The sequence below is a fragment of the Aspergillus neoniger genome (assembly GCF_003184625.1).
Source record: "Aspergillus neoniger CBS 115656 unplaced genomic scaffold BO87scaffold_7, whole genome shotgun sequence".
Taxonomy (NCBI): domain Eukaryota; kingdom Fungi; phylum Ascomycota; class Eurotiomycetes; order Eurotiales; family Aspergillaceae; genus Aspergillus; species Aspergillus neoniger.
The window spans coordinates 979645-1003556 of record NW_020291135.1 but is presented as its reverse complement, the minus strand read 5'-3'; the positions used below and the strand labels follow the sequence as shown (position 1 = coordinate 1003556).

General features: G+C 48.6%; 10 protein-coding genes across 10 annotated transcripts in view; 5 read left to right on the top strand and 5 right to left on the bottom strand.

Moving 5' to 3' along the window:
* Window positions 1-378, top strand: part of BO87DRAFT_223658 (HET domain-containing protein) — a 3999-nt gene extending 3621 nt beyond the window's left edge. The window contains exon 3 of the mRNA XM_025618706.1: window positions 21-378. Coding sequence (XP_025482708.1) covers window positions 21-88 — 68 coding nt within the window. The 3' untranslated portion in view covers window positions 89-378. The remainder of the gene's footprint in view (window positions 1-20) is intronic.
* Window positions 379-2165: 1787 nt separating this feature from the next.
* Window positions 2166-2658, top strand: BO87DRAFT_384363 (uncharacterized protein; the record flags this gene model as incomplete). The annotated part of the gene is made up of 3 exons (XM_025624686.1): window positions 2166-2376; window positions 2449-2546; window positions 2602-2658. The coding sequence occupies 3 exons, from the start codon at window positions 2166-2168 to the stop codon at window positions 2656-2658; spliced, it is 366 nt and encodes a 121-aa protein (XP_025482707.1).
* An 874-nt stretch (window positions 2659-3532) lies between these two features.
* On the bottom strand, window positions 3533-4439 carry BO87DRAFT_413928 (alpha/beta fold hydrolase; the record flags this gene model as incomplete). Its single annotated transcript, XM_025626602.1, has 2 exons — window positions 3601-4439; window positions 3533-3547 (listed from the first exon to the last, which is right to left on the bottom strand). Exons 1-2 carry the CDS (start codon window positions 4399-4401, stop codon window positions 3533-3535), a joined length of 816 nt encoding a protein of 271 aa, XP_025482706.1. The 5' UTR covers window positions 4402-4439.
* Window positions 4440-4958: 519 nt separating this feature from the next.
* On the top strand, window positions 4959-5915 carry BO87DRAFT_423547 (HpcH/HpaI aldolase family protein; the record flags this gene model as incomplete). The annotated part of the gene is made up of 4 exons (XM_025627175.1): window positions 4959-5090; window positions 5145-5296; window positions 5360-5595; window positions 5653-5915. The coding sequence occupies 4 exons, from the start codon at window positions 4959-4961 to the stop codon at window positions 5913-5915; spliced, it is 783 nt and encodes a 260-aa protein (XP_025482705.1).
* Window positions 5916-7611: 1696 nt separating this feature from the next.
* On the bottom strand, window positions 7612-9160 carry BO87DRAFT_374245 (RraA family protein). The gene has a single exon (XM_025622742.1). The coding sequence runs from the start codon at window positions 9011-9013 to the stop codon at window positions 7637-7639; it is 1377 nt and encodes a 458-aa protein (XP_025482704.1). The 5' UTR covers window positions 9014-9160; the 3' UTR covers window positions 7612-7636.
* A 2099-nt stretch (window positions 9161-11259) lies between these two features.
* Window positions 11260-13346, bottom strand: BO87DRAFT_329400 (putative MFS multidrug transporter). Its single transcript, XM_025620259.1, has 2 exons — window positions 12940-13346; window positions 11260-12881 (listed from the first exon to the last, which is right to left on the bottom strand). The coding sequence occupies exons 1-2, from the start codon at window positions 12971-12973 to the stop codon at window positions 11380-11382; spliced, it is 1536 nt and encodes a 511-aa protein (XP_025482703.1). The 5' UTR covers window positions 12974-13346; the 3' UTR covers window positions 11260-11379.
* A 1745-nt stretch (window positions 13347-15091) lies between these two features.
* On the top strand, window positions 15092-16125 carry BO87DRAFT_353705 (Mpv17/PMP22 family protein). The gene is made up of 5 exons (XM_025621250.1): window positions 15092-15187; window positions 15264-15318; window positions 15379-15484; window positions 15554-15859; window positions 15930-16125. Exons 1-5 carry the CDS (start codon window positions 15177-15179, stop codon window positions 15995-15997), a joined length of 546 nt encoding a protein of 181 aa, XP_025482702.1. The 5' UTR covers window positions 15092-15176; the 3' UTR covers window positions 15998-16125.
* Window positions 16126-16157: 32 nt separating this feature from the next.
* On the bottom strand, window positions 16158-17106 carry BO87DRAFT_404863 (uncharacterized protein; the record flags this gene model as incomplete). Its single annotated transcript, XM_025625899.1, has 2 exons — window positions 16158-17035; window positions 17100-17106. The coding sequence occupies 2 exons, from the start codon at window positions 17104-17106 to the stop codon at window positions 16269-16271; spliced, it is 774 nt and encodes a 257-aa protein (XP_025482701.1). The 3' UTR covers window positions 16158-16268.
* A 2099-nt stretch (window positions 17107-19205) lies between these two features.
* BO87DRAFT_329391 (uncharacterized protein) lies at window positions 19206-20926 on the bottom strand. Its single transcript, XM_025620258.1, has 2 exons — window positions 20800-20926; window positions 19206-20735 (listed from the first exon to the last, which is right to left on the bottom strand). Exons 1-2 carry the CDS (start codon window positions 20828-20830, stop codon window positions 19378-19380), a joined length of 1389 nt encoding a protein of 462 aa, XP_025482700.1. The 5' UTR covers window positions 20831-20926; the 3' UTR covers window positions 19206-19377.
* An 868-nt stretch (window positions 20927-21794) lies between these two features.
* Window positions 21795-23840, top strand: BO87DRAFT_302718 (LCCL domain-containing protein; the record flags this gene model as incomplete). The annotated part of the gene is made up of 1 exon (XM_025619216.1): window positions 21795-23840. One exon carries the CDS (start codon window positions 21795-21797, stop codon window positions 23838-23840), a length of 2046 nt encoding a protein of 681 aa, XP_025482699.1.
* Between the last annotated feature and the right edge of the window lie 72 nt (window positions 23841-23912).

Here is a 23912-nt window from a genome sequence, read left to right as displayed (position 1 = left end):
AAATCATGGAGAGTATGGACCTGAGATCATGCAGCAGCTCTTCAAGCATCGTGGAGACAGTCTACCGGTCTCTGAAGCGGTCGAATAATGGAAACAGCCTACGTGAAGATGTTGCAGCACGAATCCGTTGAAAGCTTACCCCACTTCTCCATTGCTTATTTTCGAGTCTCTTTGCAAAAGAAGGGCCTGCGATGACTAGGGCTTATCTACAATTCTCGTTGGTTACGAAGAACATTCCGGCGCTTTGCAGGTAGTTTTGGAAATGTGCCAGTTTGCCACCTCATATTATGTCTGGATATTACGGGGCTGTAGTTCACTATTATGACGTCACTTTGTTGCAGCTTCGTTCGGTCCCGGGCAGCACGAATCACATGTAGCTTTTTGGGGCAAGAACTGTAATGAGTAGTTGCTGGGTCACCTTGTAAAGATAATTGTTATTGCGGTACCAACTCTGGGAAGATACTTATTCCTATCCTTTCTGTATTTGGCTCAGCTTGATTTTAACCTTGGGGTTGCTGAAACATTCGAAGAGTGTAAGAGGTAACAGCAGTAGCCGGACACCCTGTATGATGCAGAAAGTTTTACTCGTCAAAAAAGCTATATAGGAGAAATCGCTCCACTGCAGCTCTACCGCGCTGGTCTTGTATTTGCACCGATCAAAAGTATTATGAAACAGGTATTTTCCGGCAATGTGAAAGATCAGCTGGCAGTTGAAACACTGGTGGAAGAATCTTGGAGTCGTAATCTGCAGACATTTGAAGGGCATTCCGGCGTCGAGCAGCGCACGCTGACCGGCAATTCCGGCACAGTCAACTCGGTGTTAAACCAATCTACTACCAGTTGTTTTATGTCTGTTGCGAAATTATGGGTCTTCCTACAAGGTGAAAGGATCCTGTGCCTTCCTAGTGACTATCGTTCTTTTGAGTGTTTTGCTGTTAAGGATACTACGCTTGTCCTTGGGTTAAAGGATGGGCGCCTTCCGATCATACGACTTGATTTCCAACTCGAAAATTTTCTAATCTCTTTATAAAAGAAGGGATTGGGATGTGCAACGCCTATATACTATTACTGCCACCATAAGAACCGTCCCGTGATTTCTAGATTATTCAGTAATCACGGCCAGTTTGCCACTTATACGAGTCTAGATGTTTCCATAGATTACTATCCTTAGTACATGTTATTACAGTACGCTGTCATGTAATAGAAAATTATCATTCTATGCTGTTCCAGGTTAGGTCTAGCGTGGTCTCATCCCGGGGTTGCTGAAACAATCAAAGAGTGTAAATGGTGACACCTCATTCCGGAAGGTCTGTAGTTGAAGATCCCGGCAAAGATCAACAGGGCACGGAAGACAGATTGAACGAAACCAAGCACTATGCTTCATTCGGGTAATCCGTTGGTGGCCTGCATGATGCAGATCGATGCTGCCTCCGCATATCGTCGCACGGGGTACTCAGTCTAGCTTCTGCCCTCGCACATCAGGCTATCGCTTCCTGGAGTTTGGGTGCCTGGTCCCTACGGAAATTGTCATCGGTTGGGAAGAGGCTAGCGACAATCCCGAGATCTGAAGCATGGCAAGAAGAAAGGGCTTTATCTTCCCTGGGGAGTAATGATATACAAATTCCCTTCTCACCGGCACCTCTCGTTGTCTGTCATCACCAGTGGACATCTATCTCACCGCCGGATATATGTCTTAGCCCGCCTGCGCATATTTGGAATGTCTTGCTCAGCCCTTGTTTCAACCCTGCCTGCCAGTTCCCCAGCAATGCCAGCTTGAGTTCCCTAAACTCAAGCCAAAACATCCATCCCTCTGAGCTGTGTGCTGTATAACTAGCTTCTCGTCTCTTTTAATTATCCCTTGCTAGGTGTATTCATCAGCTAACAACCCATTGAGCTAGCTAGCTACATGCAAGGGCCGCTGTCACTGCAGGAGTCTCAGCATTGACAAATAGCATGTTATCTATCAACGTGAGGGGTCGAGGTACCTCAGCTGCCTCCAATACAATGCTGTGAAAATGAGGTTAGTCCCCGATTTAGAAGGGACATAAATACCGCCCGTTCATCCCCGGATCATAGCTTGTTCTCCAATTATCCATCATCCACAGGATATCTTATTGAGATCCTACTAAAAGCCAAGCCAAGTCAAAACGATTCCCAAATCCAAAATGAAGTTTATCCTTCCCGCCGTTCTCTTCCTCGCCTCTGCCGTGTCCGCGCAGAACACTGTCCTCGACTACAGCGATGGTATCCCGCTTTGCTGCACCACCCACGACTACGTCTCCGAGGCTGACGACGAGGTCATCCAGCAGGTGACCAGCGCCTTCGAGAGTGACGGCGGTGGTGCCTGGGATCTGGGCGAGGCTATTGCGGGTGAATGTACGTGAAGACCGAGTGCTGGACGAAGAAAAGTTTGATGGTAATTGTAATTAACTGGATTGTGCAATACAGGCCAGACTGCTTTCCCCACTGGCTTCGCTGGCGGCAACCGCACTGACTGCCCCGAGGATCTGACTGCCATCTGGTGCAAGAAGCACGCTCCCTGGACCGTGAGTATCATAACACGTATGTATGTGGATGGTTCAATGCTAATGCAACCTGTAGTTGACTATCAACGGTACCTCAACCCCCCGTGATGCCCACGGACAGTGCCACTACTAGATGGACTATACAACTTGTCAACGACGAGTGGCGGAATGTGAAATGTGCTGAACGACGAAATGTTGATTGTCGGAGTCTAATGAGGTTCAATGAGGAAATGATACATCGTGGTACGAATAGATAGATAGACGAAATGAAAAGGCTTCATCGCATATCCCCGTCATGGAGCATTGTCGATCTCGAGACGGATTTTACCTTTGATGGAACCGACTTGTATTGAAATAAACAGAAAACATTTCCAAGACACCATTCTTGAAGTTCGGCTGTTCCAACTCCAAAAAGTGCTATGAGTAGTGTTCCTTTGTTCAAGCATGCAAGGCCCTTGCTATCCCTTACATAGCATTACTGGTGCGGGAGGAAGGGATGCTCCGTTGACTTGCCCCTAGTAGATAACGGACGAAGCTTGATTACTAGGAATAAAGATTAGGTTTGACTGCGACGAGCATATTAGGGAATATGTTGCTGATCATGAATGTAAAAGGAGACTAAGTTAACTGCAGTCACACTGGAATTTTGATTCAATGTGAGGTATGTGAAGAAACTGAAGGAGATGTAACTTTGCTCACACCGCCAGTACAAGTATCTCCTAATGTCTCATAGTGGCTTAACCATGATGTACCACTGCCTCCGGTGGCATCGAAACCTTGCGTGAGGGATATTGTTAGGTATGAGCGAAATGTACTCTTCTAGAAATCGTTCTTCACTCGAATTCAAGCTGAGACACCATCATTATGATGCTAGTCAGAAATATTGGATTGAGCTGTAACTGTCATTAGCTGCTCCACACGGTCACCCAATCATCGCTATGGCTGTTATTCAATATAATACTATTTATTAGTTAGTAGTACATCTCTTTCTATTTGATATCAGTCTATCAATCGTATACAATCTATCCAATCTGTATATAATCTACCACACCGATTTAACAACCAGAACTCATACCCTACTCCCCAAAAAACCGGCAATCTTGCGGTACATCTCGACCGGATTCGAATACATGGGAAAATGCCCACTCTCGACAATCATTGCCAAGTCTACTCCCTCTTCTTTCAACCTCGGCAAATACGATAACCCCTTATTCTCCTCCCCGAACATAAACATCTTCCTACACGGCAACCTCAAAAACATGCCCATCAGATCCTCCTCATCTGACAACCTAACCATCGACTCAAAGATCGGCCTCACAGCACCCGACCGGACCCTCGCGCGCAGCGTACTCGCATACAGCGGACTAGCATACGACTCTGCCGTCGCTGTACGAGCAATAAAAGAATCCATAAACGCCTCAGGATCGTCAGCCGGGAACTGGAAGATCTGACGACTAAGGAAGCAGTCCTCGGGGGCAAGATTTCCTTTAATGTCGACGAAGCTTAGCACACGATCGGGGTGCCGATGCGCCAGTAAGAGGGCAGTAAGTCCGCCCATAGAATGGCCCATGAGGTGGAACCGATCAATGTCGAAATGCGCGAGGACCGCTTCCGCGGTGGCGACTAGGAAGGGGATGTCAACGACGGAGAGGTCGTCGGTATGTGAGTGTCCGCATCCCGGAGCGTCGAAGGCTAGATAGGCATATTCCTGGAACGATGGATGCACGCTTATGTCGGCTAGGTCTTCTTTACAGGAGCCGAAGCCGTGCAGGAAGACAATTGGTGGATTGGAGTTGAGCTTGTTATTGTGGATGGTGGAGATATCGAGTCGCACGCCATTGACTTCGAGCGGGATGGTTGAGTATGTGAGCGGCATGATGGTGAGGGGTATGTGCTTTGGCCCGAAGGTCGGGTAATATTGTGACTAGACGAGGATGGTTCTTGCAGAGTTACTGCGATAGTGATTCGATGTTTGGTGAGGCTATATATGCATCCTGACGTCAATCCATGGGTTGATAAGTGTCGGCGAAATGTTCTTTTGCCGGCCCCGCGCCGTGGCGGGAGGGGCCGGATATAGATAGATCCCTTTGGCCCCGGCATGGAGTGCTACTGGGGAGAGTACCCTTTGACCGATCAATTGAGGGTATAGATATGGTATTCGGAAATGTAAAATATGTTTGTATAGGCGAAGGCAGATGATGGATTATCGGTTGAACTCCGACTTTACCGTTCGGACTCTAGCTGACCCTCCCGATGCTTACTATTATATTGTTCTTACTTATTGTGACTGCTCTCCGGCACATGTAGTTAATTATTTCCAGCGTGGCTGCCTTTTATCGCGAACCATATTTCATCTATATATCCACTAGTGTTCTGGACTTCTACTCTATCACTTAACACCCTTCTAGCATATCCTAATAGAGAGACCTAGCCATGACAATCGTAACTTTCAACCCGCAACTGCGACTCCTCAATGCTCTCCGAGCAAATGCAAAGCCCATAATGACCTTCTTGGGCCTTCCCTCTTTTCGCACCGCTCAAATAGTAGCCCAGACCGGCCTTGACGTCAGTGCCCAATCCTACCACTCACCTTCCCGCTAAGCTAATATGATTGAAAAGGGCATCATCATCGATTGCGAGCATGGTCACATAAGCGATGACTCAATGCACAGTGCAACAGCAGCTATAGCTTCTCTAGGAGTATCGCCGCTTGTGCGTTTACGAATGACTCACTCGGACTTGATTAAACGGGCCCTGGATGCCGGCGCGCAGTGAGTAGCACCCGGTCCACTTACCATTACTTCATAATATGCGCATACTGATCAACCTACAAGCGGAATTGTGGTCCCACAAATAAACACCGCCGAAGAAGCCCAAACAGTAGTCTCTTATTCCAAGTTTCCTCCACAAGGGCTTCGCGGACAAGGATCGGCATTTCCGGCATTTACACATAGTATGGACCTGTCGACGTATATCAAGACAGCGAATGAAACCTTGATTACATGTATTCAGATTGAAACTAAACAGGGAGTCGAGAATGTTGAGGAGATTTGTGCGGTACCTGGTGTTGGTGAGTTGCGGTCATACTCGTTTCTCCAGCTATGCAAATTTGGCTAACTTGAGGCAGATATGATTTTCATAGGTCCAAATGATCTAGCTCTGTCAATATTGGGGTATGTCCCCGCGAGAGGTGACGAGCCTGAGTTTGTACAAGCTATCGAGAAGATTGTGGCTGGGGCCAGGAAACATGGGAAATGGGTTGGTCGGCTGTCGAATAATGGGACGTTGGGCAGGGAGCACTTGAAGGTCTTTGATACAGTGGCGCTGAGCTATGATATCCGTGCCATGCAGAATTGGTATACTAGTGAGTTGCAGGTGGCGCGGTCGTGATGCGTTTGAGTGATTTGGGAGATTACTGCTCGGTTTGTTGATACCGTTGACGGTCTGTGAAAGACTTGTACTCGTATACTTACCCTGGATACCAATCTAATATGAGCTCATTGGGAATTTATAATGCAGGAACTTCATTGACAGTAGTGCCTTTGTAGATGAAGCGTCATAATGCCAAGAAACAAATATCGAAGTCGAGTATACGAAAGGCAGGTAGGGATACAGGGTCTTAAAACTATGATATAGCGATATGAAGTCCGTATCACTTTTCGAATCATCACCATTCCATGTTAGCTTTATGGGAACATTGGGGATCGATAAGCAGTGAATCGAAAGACACTAATGTTTTCACCCTTGGCGGAACTGAGGCATCGAGAGAGCAGAGTGGTATGGCACTCGAGCAATACCTTTTGCATAATACTGACAGTCAATAATCGGTGTAGTATAGTATATTATTGTTGTTCGCAACTGTTGGTATTGAGATACAGTGGGAACCTTGATGGTAAGGAGACAGAGGCGGTTGGGCACGCTCGCAATATCGACTTCCAGATTAATTGAGACATCGTAGCAACCTCGATGGCCGAAGGGGAGATAGTAGCAGGGCCTTTGTAGATATTAAGTTCATCTTGGAAATAGATGTGATGCATTATCTCCGTATAGGCACGAATACAAGATGATTTTTCTCATCTTTGTGTATCGGTGAAAACGACATTTCACTGACCAGATGTGCTATGGCAACTACTATCACTTCATGGTGAGCGAAGTGCATTAAGCACAGAAGCAGCATAGGGCTATTGGTGACTTAGTAACTAGGACCCTGAAAAACAAACAGACCCTTCATTAGCCTTACCCCGCGACGCAAGCCAAAACAAGAAAGCTTGGCTGTCAGCATGAAGATTGATGTATCACTCAGTGAATATAGTACCGAAAATAGAGTTCTGAACACCGCGATTAAAATCCAAATAGTAATCAGTGTGCTCAATATCTCACAACTTTAAGTTATATAAAGACATATGATTTCCCTGGTTAACACTATCGCACAGTATCAGCACCATCCCACTACTCCTACTATGATCTTCATTCATTCCAACAGACAACCCTGGATAACAATGATGACCACCATAACCCTCTCTGCTTTCGCCTTTGAACACGCTTGTCACAGCAGCTCCCACCAACAGCCTCTTTCAGCTAGTGAGCAGCTTCAGCACCAACGATCTCAAGGGCACCGACGGTATCCCCCCAGGCTTCACAACGCAGGGCAACCTCTACACCTGCCACCACCAATCCTTGTATGCCGCGGGTGACCCGACTTACGCGATCTTTGCCAGCTGACCTGGCGGCACTTTTCGAGCGACTGCGTTGAGATCGGTCTGCAAGTTGTTCTTAATAAGGATTGATGCGTTGGGGTTCTGTCTTCAGAATTTGTGTGGAGAAATTGATGCTGTATTAGAGACTTGCACGATCGGTGAAATAATTAGGTTGGTGATTTACGCCCAAGTAGGAGATATCCATTGTCCACAGTATTATAATAATTATTCGAGCTCTCTCTATGTAACCTGGACTGTGGCACATATACATAATGTATTTTCCTCGAGAGGGTCTAAATCAGGGAGCAATATTGTAACTCATTTCTCATTGTTTACAATCTCTAATATAGATCTAGCCCACTTTATTTGAAAGCATAGACAAACTCTTCATCATACAGGCCTAGAACCCCTTCCTCAATTTTTCTCATTCCGCTGCAGTGTGTGATATCCAAGCTTTTCCCGTGCCTCCCCAATGCTTGCTCCTCCCACAATCATTTCACGAATGCCCTCCTCGCTCTTCTCGATCTTTTGCGCAACTTCCGCAACTTCCCTTGCCCGATGCCGAGGGACGATGACAACACCGTTGGCATCAGCAACAACGATATCACGAGGGTTGACACGCACTTTGCCAATACCCACAGATTCATTGACGCCTCCTACCTGGACACGGTCCTTGCCAGTCCGCATCCAGCGACCAGCTGTGAAAAGGGGGTACTCGTCCTTGATCGCGCGGTTTACATCTCGGCAGACACCGTCAATGACAGTGCCAGCAATGCCTCGCAAGCCAGCATATTGTGTCATAATATCTCCCCAAACGGTGCAATCCGTACGACCGCTATTGTCAATAACCACAAAGTCACCCTCAGCGACATCATCGATGAAGTCACCAACACTGCCCGGGGGGTCACTGGCAGGGACGTAGCGCACAGTGAAGGCCGGTCCTACCGTTACCTTCTCGTAGTTGGTCAAAGGCATGATTCCGAGCGCCTGGCCAGGGATACCAAGCTTATCAAGCGCATCCGAGATGCCAGGTGTGTCTGATTCGGCAAATAGGGCAGCCAACTCTGCATCTTCGGGGCTTGCTTTCTTAGGGTTTGATGATGATGACGATGGACCAGACGGAGTAGACACTTCACTAGAGCGGATAGCTTCGAATTGCTTATCATGCATGACCTCCGAGACGGGGTTTCCAGCTCTTACAGCCTGCACCATACGGTTTTGGCGACGATCAATACGTTCACCCAAGTCCAGAACCTCCTCGATGTGCGCAGCCGGCACAAATACCGTTCCACAGATATCGGCAATCACGTAGTCATCTTGGTTGACGGTGACACCGCGAACCTGCAATGGTGTACCGGACTCGAGCTGCACTAGTCGGTTACGTGCGCTAATCATGGTCACACCTCGGCCGTAGACGGGATAGCCGACGTCCTTGCTGCCGTCGATGTCACGACTCATGCCATCAATGATGGTCCCGCGAATGCCTTTTTTCTTCGAGGCATTGGCGATGATGTCGCCCCAGCATGAGATTCCCTCGGTGCCGCCCGAGATAACCAGAATGCGATCATCCGTCGTGACGGCATCGATGACCGGAGTGAGTAGATGAGTCGTAGGAGCCGCGTCGGTCTTGGGACCAACTTTGACTGTGCTGGCTCGTCCTACTATCTTTGGGCAGTCCCAGAGTGGTCGTAGTCCATAGGTGGCGCCCTTGAGGTCTAAGAAATCTAGAGCGTCGGACACTGTGTTGGTGTCTAGGGCAGAGAGTCGGTTTAATATGGTGGATTCACTCATTGTGAAGATTATCGGTGTCAATCGTTTGAGTAGTATAGATATAAAAGATTGGATGTTGGACGTATCACTTGATTGAGGCAGAAGGACTATAACAAGTAGATGATAAGGGAAGAACAGCCTTCTACTAGTAGGTAAGGGTCTGCATTTAATTTATCAGCACTGTGCTCTATAGTTCGGCAACCTTACCGATATGCGGAGGATTTCTCGGCGCTGAGGAAACACGCCGTTCGAGTGGCGGAGGTCCAATTACCGCTGGTGTGGCTGCACTAATCGTCGGCACAGTTACCTTTGCCCGACCCCGCTGAAGATCGAAACGACTCGGTCCTCCCAGCTCCGTCGGAGTCCTATCTGTGGCCCTATGATGTTCGCTATTGCTGTAGCAAGACTGGAAACCCAGGATATGTTCCTGATGCAGGTCGAGCACTCTGCGCCCTATGCAGTAGACAACCTCGTGTCTAATAAGACACATTAAAATTATATATGTGGTTTCTAAATGGATCGAGTCTTACAGTTCGACCTGGAGGGACAAGCCAGATGGGTCTCACTACTTTCCGCCATTATCGAAGAGAGCTTCAGTCTTTGAGAGGCACTACACCACTCACTTGGCCGTTCGACTACAGACTTGTATCTTCACTCCTGATGCTGTTGACCATAGCGAGATCCGGCGCTAGTCCCAACACGGACATGATGACATTGATAAGCACGTGACATATGTAAAGTAATGCCGGAATCCACCGCTTTGGCAAAGGATCCAGTGCTCATTCCGGGAATGCTTCAATGTGTCTGTCCGAGAACTTCTACAATCCAGCAATCATTATGTTGATGCAGCATATCTCTCCGCCAGGTGCAGCGATCACAAGAACGCTGCTTCAGCTAGCTTCGCGCTGTTTCCGCCTCGATGACCAAAGCAAGTGAAGCTAAAGTCCAAACAGCTCAGGAACACTGCTCGAATCTCCTTCTGTGAAGTCTTCTTAATTACTACCACTGCCCTACTAGCAACCTATCTAATACAACCATTTTTTCGTTCTAGGTACTACAATTGTCTATCTTATACCCTCAGTATTTTCATTCCCTAGTTCCCGATGCGACCTCTTTCTACCCATGGAAACAGATCATTAGTATAATATCAACACCAAAAGAAAAACCACCACTGCAGGAGATAAACCGTGAATTCTGGATACTTCTACAAACTGTTGGGATACGGTTGTGGCCGAATTGACTAGAAAGTCCCGATCTTAATATTTCCCAGCCTGAACTTCCCCAATCAGATTGGAAGCTCCCTTGGAAAGCTTACAATACTATGTGCGCCACTGGCCGGCTATGCACAGTATGGCAAGGACCTTGCCATATCCTTGTCATGCTTTGCTGTACTACAAGATATATTTCATGATGCAGAAGCCGAACTCGAAGACTGGGTGATTAGCTATAGTATGGGCAGACATCACCTGGACCCCCCTTGCTTCCATGACCAACTCCTGCATACATCCAGATGGGCCTCTACTTGTTTTGGTTAGCCCGAATATATTGATGCCCTGATTGGACACCTCACCCCTCACTTTGGTCTACGTAGCCTAACATTATCAACATCTATCCGCCTGCGCAATGTGGAAGCACTCCGCACATACCGGAAGGCCCCCTGAATGCACTACCTCCAATAGCAGAGACAGTACCATCTCGAGTCACTGCAGCTCATGCCAGGATTATTCTGGCCGCTCATATCAGAGCATGTATGAAATGCCGTAGAAGCCGGAATCGGCTAGGCCGCTTTATGATTGACTTTACTGACCACATACGAAAGAAGCTATAGTGTTTGTTGCCCATCCAGCGTCCATTTGCCATCCACAGCTCGAAGTAAACAGGCCGCGAACTACCTAAAAGTCTTGACGGGAGGCTTTGCCTCTTGAGAGGTTGGCCCCTGTCTTGACGCGTCGGAATTGATAGCTTTAGGGCAGTCAAGTCCTCGCACCCCGGAGCAAATTACGGACTTCGCCAGCCTACAGCAGACTAGTCCGAAAGAGCATTTCGTGGCTGAGACTGAGTATTTGTATTGATGCATTTCTGCCCGGACTTGATGGACCAGGTCTATCATGCCGATGCACGATTGAGAGTGAAGAATCTAGATCCACCACTAGACACTCTTGCATTGCACCAACGAGAGACAAAACCCAATGTGTACAAGGCAACTACTAAGTAGTAGTAGGTACATCCAAGATATGCTCAACATTCATCCCGCTGATCAGTCACAGTATCAACGCTCAACCTACATACAATAAGCCCATTACATCAATATAGTATTTCATCATGCTAATGGCACCAGGCCACGCTCTCATCATGCACTCATCAAACATGCACGCATCACAGAAAGTCTACTCCTTAATCTTCCTCGCGGGCCCATTACTAGGCTCCCCCATCAGATCCGCCCTTTTATCCAACATCGCCTCCGCCATAAACGGACTCCTCTCACGGATACTCTTCCCCCACACAATGAACGACAACGGTGCCAGCGTCAGCAACAAACTAATAAACGCCAACAACGTACTCGCCCACTGGAATCCCAACGTATTATACATACTGGAAGTAGCCAGCGGCAGAAACGCAGAGACAGTGTTCTCCCCGACCACGAAACAAGCCATCGCGCTCCCAGCATATTTGCAATACGCGTCTACCACGTAATCCGCAATGCCACTGACAACAACTACACTGCCCATGCCCACCATCCAGAGTCCCACGGCCGGAGCAATCCACGGCATGGAGGGGTAAGATGTCCATGCATACACGAACATTCCCCCCGCAATGCCGAAGACACCCCCTCCGACGGAAAGATAAAGCCTAGCCTCTGGAATGGGCGTCCCGGGGATTTCCTTATTACGTTTCGAAGAGTTGAAGTACAGTCGTGCGGATATCAGCGAGAAAAACCACCCACACACTTCGCCGATGAATACCGCCGCCTGGACATACCCTGCCTCCACGGGCGTCCAGTTATACAGTCCCACGAAGACCTGCTCGACGGATTGCGTGAACAAGTATAATGTGCCGACAGTGAAAGCCGACCACAGCGTGGAGAAAAAGACGACGTATTCGGTGAAGAGCAGCTTGAACGGCCGGCGAATGCTGGTGAGCAGGACCTGGCGGAGCGGCTCCGCTTGGAGTTCGTGCTGCGTGTATGCGTTCTCGCCCTTTTCGCGTAGCTTCCGAGCTCGACGTTGCAGGATCACAAATCCTCTGGTTTCCTTAAGGATGAGAATGTTCACGAGTAGCAATGCGCCTACCCAGATGAGTTGTAGGTAGGAGATCCATCTCCAGGACAGATAAGCGAAGATAGGTGCACCGACTAAAGGCCCCGCACTACTTCCACCGAGGTAGGCGACGACCCAGAGAGCGACGGGTTTCGTGCGCGCCATTTCTGTCTCGAAGAGGTTGCCGATGATGCTTGCGGAGCCGTTGCCGAGGACGGCCACGCAGCCGCCGGCGAAGAAGCGGACGATTATAAGAGTGGCGAAATTTTGGGCGACGGCTTGGGGAATTATGAAAATGAAGAAGACGAAGTTGGTGAGGAGAAATGTGATGCGGGTGCCGAAGTCTTCCATGAGGGGCAGAATAAGGAGACAGAAGAAGACGCCTCCCATCGTCCAGGAGGCGACGGGCCAGTATGAGTTTGGAAAAGTGGCATCGCTGACATTGAATTCGTCGTTTATTGCTTCATGGGCGACTGTAATGATAGTGCCATTCATGAGGGCCACGAAGGTGGTGGTCAGAGCAGTAATGGTCATTAGCCATTTCCTGGAAGTGGACCAGTTGAATGGATTCTGGGGGTCCTTGGGACCATCCCAGTCCACGACCGTTGCATTAGAGCAATCACTGCAAGGGGCTGTGTCCATGGTTAGAATCCTAGTTCTAGAAATCAAGAGATGGAGTAGGAAACCTACTCGAGGACTTCTCCTCATCCTCGACTGCCACCATGCTTGCGGGTTCGCGAGGACACACAAAGGATCGGCTGCGTGAGAAACCTTGTCTGTGCGAAGATATTCCCGAGAACCTCGAAGCTTATAGTCTAGGGGCCAATATTAAGACAAGCAGAGGGATTTATATGTAGAAAATCATCCACGCGGCAATCGTCTTTGGTGTCAGACCAGGGTGGGACATTCCAAGCAGTTCGTAGTCTCCTTGCAGGAATATCGTAACAACTTCTGGCGGGAAAATTGCATCCGGTTCACCAGAAAGGGTTAGGCAATGGCTCCATCGGAAAGAGCTGATGAGTGGAACCTTCCTTTCCAAGGATGGATATGAAGGCTGGTGGGGAGGCAGGCACGATGCTAACAAAGCTTGGGTGCGATTAAGGGTTTTGGAGGAGAGAAGTGGAGTTTGAAATTGCCGCTGAATTACATATGGGTCCCCGAGTGTTTAGCGCAGCCCTACCCCTCTCCAGATTTGTAAGTTCTAGAACGATTCATCAAGTTGTAGCTAGTAGATAGATCATTTGTAGATACAAGATGAACCCTGAGTCGAGGTCCATATGTTGTGATAACCGGGGCCATCACACTTGCTCACACCCCAGTGAATCGTCAGGACCTTCATCTTGGTAGATTATTTGCAATTCCAGCACCTCCCCACCGGTAACTTTCGTCTCTTTGTTCCTAACCAGGCACCTCAAGCTCACACCCAGTATCCGTTAGCGACCCAGATTTTTCGGTGGCTACCGCTGAGCTTTCTCCGTCGAGCAGCCTGTTTGGGATTAGTGTGCGGTTCACGTGAAGGGGATTTTCACCACCGCTTACAAAATGGAATTATGCGATGGGTTGGATGCTCGGCTGATGAATCAAATCAATGACTGAGCAGATCTTTTTGGCTTCCCTGCGTGACTCATTGGATTTGCAAATAGATATACTACCCCGTTCTACGGATTTCACCAGCCTCCGATTGGCTGGCTGGCAATGTTACACCGATGGGCCCTGTCATGTTCAACGTGTTCCGCAGGAGCTTGGGTACACTACGGAGTAGATCATAGACACTATGATATGTCTTCGGGGATTACAATACCTGTACTATCACATGGAGCCGCGACAGCCACGCCATGTGCATCAAGAAGGGCACAAAAGCCCTCAAAAGGCGATTTTCGGAGGGCTCTCTATGTGTGAATCAATTCATCCTCCGTTTCGAATCGTTATTGGTAGCGTCCACCAGCTAGCTAGCTAGTAAGTTCACTGACTTTTCAGTCAGGTTCTGCTAGCCACATGATGTATTTTTTCTACCTCAGTTTACAGGCGGTAAGTTAATGCACAGCCAAGATCGCAATCCCGTCCTTGCAACAAAGCCAGAGGTTAGAGCGAATTAGGGAATATAGTGCGACAGCCTTATACTGTACTCATTTATAGCGCTTGTTGTAGAGATAGCTAAGAGGGTCCCATAGTGGACTGTACTAAGGACATTGTAGAAGGGTTCATTCATGTCAGGGTTCTTAGACGCCACGCTGCATTGGAAGATCTGTCTAGTCCTCGGCATATGGTGCCTCAGGTACGAATTCCTATCCTCAGGCACTAAGCTTTGCCACTCAACCCGGCTAAACCCAAAGCGGAAGGTTTTGACTGGTCCGATGGTTGATGTTAGCTGGTACGAGGAACAGCATACAGGTTTGTGTTGGCAGAACTGTAAGCATGAGCGAATGCCGGTGTAGGAGACGCATCACCGGTGTGTCAGTTGCAATTCTAGCTTAGATCTCACATGATACCACTCTACTCTTGTGTCTATGATCCCGAAAGAGCTAACTCGTAACACCAGCATGACATACTCCGGAATCCTCTAGTCGTCAAATAGAAATAATGAGGGTCTGGATGAAAGAGGAGTCGAGTCGTAAGTAGAGGAAAGAATCAGGGCATGATTCCAGATGAAAGTTTCTGTCTCTCTGAATCGGTCACAATTTTCACATAATACTTTGCATAAACTTTGCCAATCAGGCTAATTTGTCCAATAGTGCCCCCAGATCCCTGCAAGTGGTCGGATTACATCACTGCGGGCCGATTTCCTAGTCGGGCGCATCCGCCACGCGACCGACATTCCTCCCTATTGAACCAAAACAGACTTCCAATTTCATCATCTCATCTTCATTTTCATCCCATTGATCCATTGACTAGATTCAAGGAAAGGAACCAATTGACTCCCCTTCAATATGCTCGCGTGGTGAGTTGAACAACACCCACCCCAATCACCACCACTACCATCTCCATCCCCCGCATTAACGATATCAATTCCCCAGGTACCAGAGATGTCTTATCCAGCGTCCTCTCTTGACGCAGAGCCTCACCACAGCGGTAAGCCTCAATCTGTCCTCATCACACTCTTTCAACAAAGCTGAGAAAGAAATCCACCAGACCCTCTTCGCAGTAGGTGACGGGCTCGCCCAGCAAGCCGTCGAGAAGAAGGGCCTGCCCAATCATGATGTAACCCGAACTGGACGGATGGCTTTGTATGGTGGTGGTAAGTCCAGGCCAGACCCCGTTCCCTCATCCCCCCCTTCATTCCCTCTAAACAAAAGCAAAAATATAGCTGTTTTCGGCCCGGTCGCCACAAAATGGTTCCAATTCCTCCAGAACCGCATCCAGCTTTCAACACCAACCAAGACTCTTGCTGCGCGCGTTAGTGCTGACCAGCTCGTCTGCGCTCCTACTATGATTGGTGTCTTTCTCACCAGTATGTCTGTCATGGAGGGCGTTGATCCTCAGGACAAGCTCAGTAGGACGTACTGGGATGCCCTGCGCGCCAATTGGATGCTTTGGCCGGCGGTTCAGACCCTTAACCTTGCTTTGGTGCCGTTGCAGTACCGTGTGTTGACGGTTAACGTGGTTAATATTGGTATGTATCTTTGGATATCTCGTTTCCATGGGTTTGCTTTGGTTGCTGGGTAGAGCTGACGGTTGTATAGGATGGAATTGCTTCCTGAGCTTGGTTAATAGCGTCCCTCATGGGGATGAGGTTGCTCCGGGAGTTTGATAGGTTTTGCTCTTTGGCTTTCCTGTATCTTTAATGTTTGGTTTGGCTGTTTACTACGGTATTGGTTGTGTCGGATAGATGGCAATTTTTTCTTGGCTTAGAATAGAATTTTGATTTCTGGTGTTCCCTTGTCCGAAATGATTATGGCCAGATTTCCTCTCTGAATCCACTGGGCCACTACACATATTCGTTTGATAATTGCAACATGATTTCAGTAACAGCACTATGTAAGCAGATCCTCAGGAAAAAGTGCTATTAAAAAGCGCTTCGTTCAAAATAGAAAGTCTTCATCCGCCGATCCAGCCAGCCAAATTCGTAAATCTCTTAACGCGTCAAGGTCATTCTTCTCCAGCGCAACATTGACAGAAGGGTCATGCCATTGGTGTGTTCTTTTCGCTTCGGTGTCTCTCAACGATTCCCCGATAAACCGACAACTATCAAAATCGATCAGAACAAGCGTACCCTTTTCATCTATCATAATGTTCGCTGGGTTGATGTCATTATGGACAAGTCCGATCGAATGAATATGTTTGATGGCAGACATAATCCCTTCTAGACCTTCCTTCATCTTCTCTCCCACAAGCTCACGAGCACTTGAAAGGAAAGCGACCTTGTTAAGTCTTTGAGGATTGACCGCTTCGAGTAGCGTGGACGTATATCGCTGGAAGCAAAGTCCAGAAACTCGGCCGTTACTCTCCATAAAACCATAATAGGTCGCAATATTTGGATGGGGATGTTTGCGAAGAATTTCGCATGCTTCGACTTCGCGGGCGATTTGCTTTTCGAGATCTCCATTGACATACGCCAGTAGACTTGGGGTTTTCACGTAGACTGCTGACCAAGTGGCTTTCACCTCAGGGCCCCTATCCGCTGTTGGGATCTGCTTGACCTCATCGAGATCGTGAAGTGTTTTCGGCGATTCAAATCGATTCGTCCATTTTCCAGAATATAGTATGCCGTCTTGCCGGACGAAACACTCGACATAGGCAAATTTCATCTTCCCTTCGATCTTTCTAAAGGCCTCGTTCTTTTGTACGACTTCCATAATATCGCGGTGTATCAGTTATGAGGGACCTGGGGAACTGAGTGGAACATGAACGACGCGACATGGCCAAGGGGATTGTGAGCTGGTCTTATAAATCCGATCATAAGGGGTGGGACGCGTGACTTCGTACGAGTGCGCTTGCCGCCGACAATGTTTTTTCTAGTTAATCTGCTATTACAACAAATCACAGATGTATCGATTAATTTAGATCACTATTCGAACTGTTATAGCCGGGAGTTCCCTATAGACGAGCTGACTAAGGTTTCACGATTTTGCACCAGACTAGTCATAGATAGATAGATAGATAGATAGATACTGGATTACCCTAATACTATCGCGGCCAGGGTGCTCTTGCAGGGCGCCTGCGGCCGGAACAAGCCTCTAAGCTGCGGAATCCAACTGAACAGGACTCTATTCACACTTCCACAACACTTATCGCAATATTACGGTATCCATAGTAGTTAGCACATATCTTCAATGACTTACTATCCGAATCCACAAATTAAGATAACTGATACATGACAATACCTGAAACCTGATGGTCTCCTAGTAGCTGATAAATTCAATGCAATCTTATGTGTGCAGCCATATGAGACAAGTGATTCAGTTGTTCCAGCTGGAGATGTTGCGTATACCCTGGTTTACTGTAGTGGTCCAAATTTTCAGCTGATACTGTATCTACACAGTACTGCTCGTCAAAACGCGTTGGAGATAGTACTTACAAGTTCTCAAATGTCCCATCTCTGGGTTCTGACAGTACTCGCATGCCGAAGATAAACTACCATGTTCGGATTCGCAACAATCAAATTACAATATCAATCTCGCGCCGACCCCTGACACTTCTACGTGGAAGCTAATATCTAGGTCTTCAGTGTGATGATCCAGGGCTAACAATTAAGGAAACAACGTATAATGTATCGTTACGGTTTTGAATGTCACTGGTCTGTTTGGAGTGATTAGGGACTGATTCTTTGTGATCTTCCAATGTCAGCGTAAATGAATCACTTTCTAATGATTTAACCCCCAGCATCATCCGTCTGCAAATCCCCCTTTCTCTTCTTCTTGTGGGCAAAAAGCCATATCGGATTCCGTCTCTATTTCTTAGGCCGGTATGCAATCGAATCTTCGCAGTCAGTTCTCATACAGTCCCAGGTTTTTCTTGGTGTACCCTCATACACCGAAGACCAGTGGCAGGAATTGGTGATCACAACTGGCACTAGAATACTCATCTGCGTACGGCGTCAATCTCAATTCATGTTGTTTGCTGGGTGGTGATTAGCTTACCTTGGGAGATTTGTAATATCAGATATCGTGAAGCCTTGTGGGACTACTATACGAAAATGTGAAGTAGTTGGAGATTATTAATCTTCGTGGCTTCGGACTCGGCTTCTGAAGCTGTAAAGTGATTGACGACCAGATAAATGCGACACTATCTGCGATATTTATAACTTTGATCTCAAACGTGTAAACGGCCCAAGTACAGCTCGTGAGAAGGCTATAAGCAATAGTGATAAGGATATATCCATTTCTTCGACTATTATATGGTTTTTTCGACCCAGACATCCCTGATGCTATGCAACAGAGTGACAGTCGTACGGAAAACTCCTTTGTTTGGGGGCTATTCTGAGTCCAGATGGCTTCAGTATAGGTGAGTTATGCATATGAGGAATCCATGCATTCTGCTTCTGATCAGGTTCCCTCCCTCGAGGAAAGCTGGACCCACGCATTTGTGCTTCGATAATTGAGTAAACCATCGACCATTGTGGCTGATTTATGTTCGATGCGGGCAGTACCTGGACAAAAGCCGAAATCTACACGCAGCGGAGAGGCCGAAGCTAACCCAAGATGAAGAGAGAGAGCCGCGAAAAAAAAAAGTATCCCGCCGCATACCGGTGTAGCCTTCGAGCAACCGAGGCTCAAGCGCTAATAAAGCGAGCGTGTGCACCACTCACACTTCGCTACTAAGAGGCGTGAACGCTAATAATATTTCGGTGGACGCTTCGAGTCTAAAGATCCTCATGTCTTTCTCCCAGATTTACATACTTTCATCCAATGATAGGCAGTTCTCGATATTTACAGGCCCTGCAGCCGGAATGTTACATCTCTACTCCAATGCAGTATTTCCGTAAATTTGTTGTTGAAGAGCCAAAGTGCTACAACAGGGCGAAATATTCCTAATATATTAAATCTATCATATAGCCAAAGATACTAGGATTATAGATATCAAACATGGAAGACGTCAGAGGATAATCATTTTCGTAATTGAATAAGACGTCTGGGGTCTCCGGACACAAGGTGAGAGAGACGAAGCTGTGGGAAGAGGTAGATTTGCAAATCAATGTGCAGCATTGTGTAGCTCCTTAACTAGGGTGTCAATAACTGCATTGACCAGCTCTGGCTCCGCGACGCCTGTCTGCCATGTGATTCCCAAAACCAGACAGCCATCGCCACCGGTGATTGACGAGACCTCCAGAGCTGCACCTAAAGCACTGGGTGTCTGGGAGAACATCGCCCGTGTGGTCTGCGGCCGCGACGGGTCTTCTTCCTGTTTGGACTGCAAGACACCCACATTTGATACTTCAAAGCTTTCATCGCGGTCTTTGCCAATCTTTCCCCGGAAGAGGTCATGAAAGTTATCTATATGTTTAAGCAAGCATGTGCCAGCATTTTTGCCTTCGCGACCCAGTGTCTGTTCGATAGTCGCACGAGACTTCCTGGCTTGATCCCATGGGAAGGTGTCGGGATATTGATTCACCTCGTTCCGATAGAAGCTTTCGGCAAAGTCCATGACCCAAACGCCCATAGACTGATCTGTAATTTCTCCTCCCTTCAGCCACCTTCGACATGAGATGGCGCCGTTCATTTGAACTTTGGTATACTTCGCTGGCAAGTGGGTGAGAAGAGCGCGGGCCACTGCTGCTTGCAGAGCAGCGGTGACCGTTGCATTGTTTTGACGACAGTTCTTCCTAAATGCTGCAGACACAGCTGCGGGGATGATGATTTGGCGTAACTCGGTCTTAACTGGAGCAAATATTTTGGCTCCTGTCCAGAGGCGTGGATCGCGATGAGACCATACCTTCGCTCTGAAAAGAGCATTAAGAAGGAAAGGTATGGTCGTAGGACATGGATGGAGCGCTTCCAGGTTTGGTAGCAGAGGTGATGTGGGCGACTGAATGACTTGCTTAACCTCGCCTGGGGTCAAGGAAGTAGCAGGAGCGTGCAATGCATCCAAGAACGTCTGATGAAATGCCTTCCCTGAAGTCCCGTCCCCAATCGCATGGTGGAACACATAGACTGCCGTAAAGCGCAGGTCATTCGCCTCGTCTGTCAGGATGAATAGTCTCCAGTACGGCAAAGGGGCAGCAAACCCTGTACTATGTTGAACTTGCAGCAATTCGCACAATTCTATATCCGGCTCATTGCTGTTGGGAAAGTCGCGGGTGCGCCTCTGGAATGCCACCGACTGGCTCAGATCAATCTTCGGGAGGCGCACGAACCAGGTATCTTCGGTATCTTCATTGATGGGGATGGCGGACAAGATAGGATGCTGCCCGATCAGTGTTTCACAAGCCTTGTATACATAGTCTTTCAAAGGCAGAGTGAAAGTATCCGGCAAGATGTAGGTTGCCGACACCGCGACGTTGAAATATAGTCCGAGAGAATGGCGCGTGGTGGAGTATTTCTCCAGGGGCCCTGACAGCTGTCAATTCAAGTCCTTGTTGGCCTCGGCTTCTCAAGTCAGGCACTTCTCACTCACCAACTGGACGTAGTCTTTCAGATTCATTCATTGTTGCAAGGATGTCGCATGCTAAGACTCTGGGCGCGATGAAACACGAAGGAGAAAGAAGAAGGACAATGGAAGGCCACGAAGAACAATAACTTGCCTATTCAAGGCCAATCCGCCGGGGAAAATCAACGGGTCGTGCCGCCCCTGTATATTTTACGCGTTAAAACTTCCTTTTCCGGACAACCTTGCGACGGCATGCAAGGCGGACATCAATACCATCCGGTCTGATATAGACAATGGCTCCATTTCAACAGAAGGGGTACTGCATAAGTTATAAGTTATGTTTCCATCTTTCTCTAGTATTTGTTAGAAGGTTTGTCGGACAGTACTACTACTTCATTTCTAACATCTACTTAGTCCACTGGGGGTCTGGAATCTATGTGAGTGGAAGTAGTAGTAGATGCAGGCCAATGTTCCATGCTACACTCTTGTATTAGTTTGTTGCTCATTTATTCTTTCGAGTCATGGATCAGCATCAAGGCAATCCGGTTTCGGGAGCCGTCAGTCATGTGATGAGCAAATCACATGCCCTTGACCATCACGTGCCGTGACATCGGGCGCCAAAAGAGAGGCGAAACACCGGAAACTCACGGAAGCCCGACTAACTGACTCCAGTAGTCACCGACTGTCCGTCTGTCTGTCTTGTCGCTTTGTCGCCTCTGGATATGCATCCATGTAACTATTCCCGACGCGCCTCATTCTTTCCCTTATCTTTATTCTTATTCTCACACCTGATTTCCCGTTCGTCTTTCTCTCCCTTCCAGTGCTCTATCATTGAGCCCTCCGATCCCCTCCTTCCACGGGCTGGAAGGGTCTCTCTGGTCGCGGTCTAGAATCCCCCGAGTCCTAGCGCCCCTCCACCGTTCGTCCCCACCGTTATCTGCGTCCGTTCCTTGGTCTTCTCGGGGTTCTGTTATACACCCACCACAATCTCCCACAATTGCTCGCATCGACGTCCTTGCAGCATGCTTGGAGAAGGACCTGAGGACGGCTCTCGTCCTCATGTCCCACCACTGTGGGAAACGGAAAACCGTCCCGCTGACGATTCCCCCGACCTCCCTCAGCATGAAGAGACCGGTCTCCCATACTTACCCGTCTGGCTACGGGAGTCATCCAAATCCATTCGCTGGGGATGGGTTCCATTGCCGCTACGCAAAGCAGGCTGGGCCATAGCCGACTGGGTCAAGGGCCCGAAACCTCCGCAATCCCTGCTATTGAAGCCGCTGTTCCCTCGCTATCAAGAATTGCCGGTTCGGTTACTCGAACGCTTCTTTCCCAAACGCAAGCACAAGATCGCATTGCTGGCACTGCTGTATTTTGTCTGGTTTCTGCCCTGGACCATTGTCTTGCTGCATTCACGACAGGGCGGTTACATCGAGGGCTATGGACGACCGAAGACACTCGCTTGCTCCACGAGTCTATGGCAGTCTGGCAATGACTGTGGCCTCAACGGCAACGACTGTCGCCCCTTCTCTGCATCAACTATGGCCTTCCGGTGTCCTGCAAACTGCCGCGACTCAAAATTGCTCCAGCCGCATACGATCGGCAACCAGACCTACAGCTACCAGGGCCTGGTAGTGGGAGGTCCTCAACCAGAATCCGATGAGCCTGCCGTGTATCGAGCAGATAGTTTCGTCTGTCAGGCAGCCATTCATGCGGGTGTCATCACTAATGCGGTTGGTGGCTGTGGTGTATTGAAACTGGATGGCGCCGCCCATTCTTTCCATGCGTCAAAGCAACATGGAATTCGCTCGGTTGAATTTCCGTCGACCTTCCCCAAATCGTTCAGCTTTGTCGAGCTGTCCTCAGCACAGGCAACCTGCCCTCAAGATCCTCGCTGGCCATTGCTAGGCATTACCATTGGCGCACTAAGTCTTCTCTGGCTGTTCTGCGTCTCCCCACCTGTTCTGTTCTTCAGCACGTTCGTCATGCTGTTTTGCCAGGTGGGACTGGTTTCTGATCCGCCCTCGATCTCTCAGTTTGCAGACCTTTTCTCAACTATGTTCTCACGACTCTTGCCGGCGTCGTTTGTGGCCTTTGTCTTGTATAGGTATTGCGCACGGCCGCTTCTGACCCCGCTTTCCGAGCCAATGTACCAGCTGACTAAACTGTTCCTCTACCTGCCCCCTGCCTTTATTGGTGGTCTGAATAATTACACTTTCGCCAGGTTGATCCCGCTCGAGCGTTTGACTCCTCATGATATCCAGAAGCAGCCCGGAGCCAAGGTAGCACTGGCTCTAGTGATCCCCACGGTGGTCTGCATCATCCTGAGTCAAGCCTGGCAAATTCGCATGGGAGGCTTAATGCCTCGCTACCTCAAGATCTATTGCACTATGGGTCTCATCCTGCTGATCTTACTCCCACTGCCAGGTCTGCGCTTGAGAATCCATCATTACATTCTTGCCATCCTTCTCATGCCCGGAACGGCCCTACCTACGCGCCCCTCGTTGATCTATCAGGGATTGCTATTGGGCCTCTTCATCAACGGCATCGCTCGCTGGGGATTTGCGTCGATCATTGAAACCCCCGCCGCCTTGGGCGAGCAAGCCCCGGGCCCTGGGGGTTCGCACGGATGGTGGGGCGGGACCTACCCCAATGTCAGTGATTCCTCGGTCTCCGTCTCCCTTCCTGGTCCTGGGTCTCCTGAAACACATCACGGAAATGGAAACATCACATTCAATCTCTGGGAACGGCAACGTATGGACAAGATGGGCGTAGATGGTATTTCTGTATTGGTGAACGACGTCGAGCGCTGGCGCGGCTATCTGGATGAAGACAAGCGGGGTGAGTTTATATGGCATCGACATGGGCACAGAGGGCTGGAACTGCAACATCGACCCACCATCGAGAGTGATCAGCTGGATGTCACTGTGCAGGGTGATGACTCTGAGCCGGAAGACCTTTTCTTTCGGTTCGCCTTCCTCAAGGGAGCGGAAGCAGGCAAATACGGTGGAGCCGGGGTTTGGCTACGGGATGGAAGATGGATATCGCCGCCTCCGCCGAAGTCGTAAACATAGATTTGGTGATGCTGAGCCTGCTAAATTGTTGATTCATTCCTTTGTCTCATTTGGTACGAATAAACG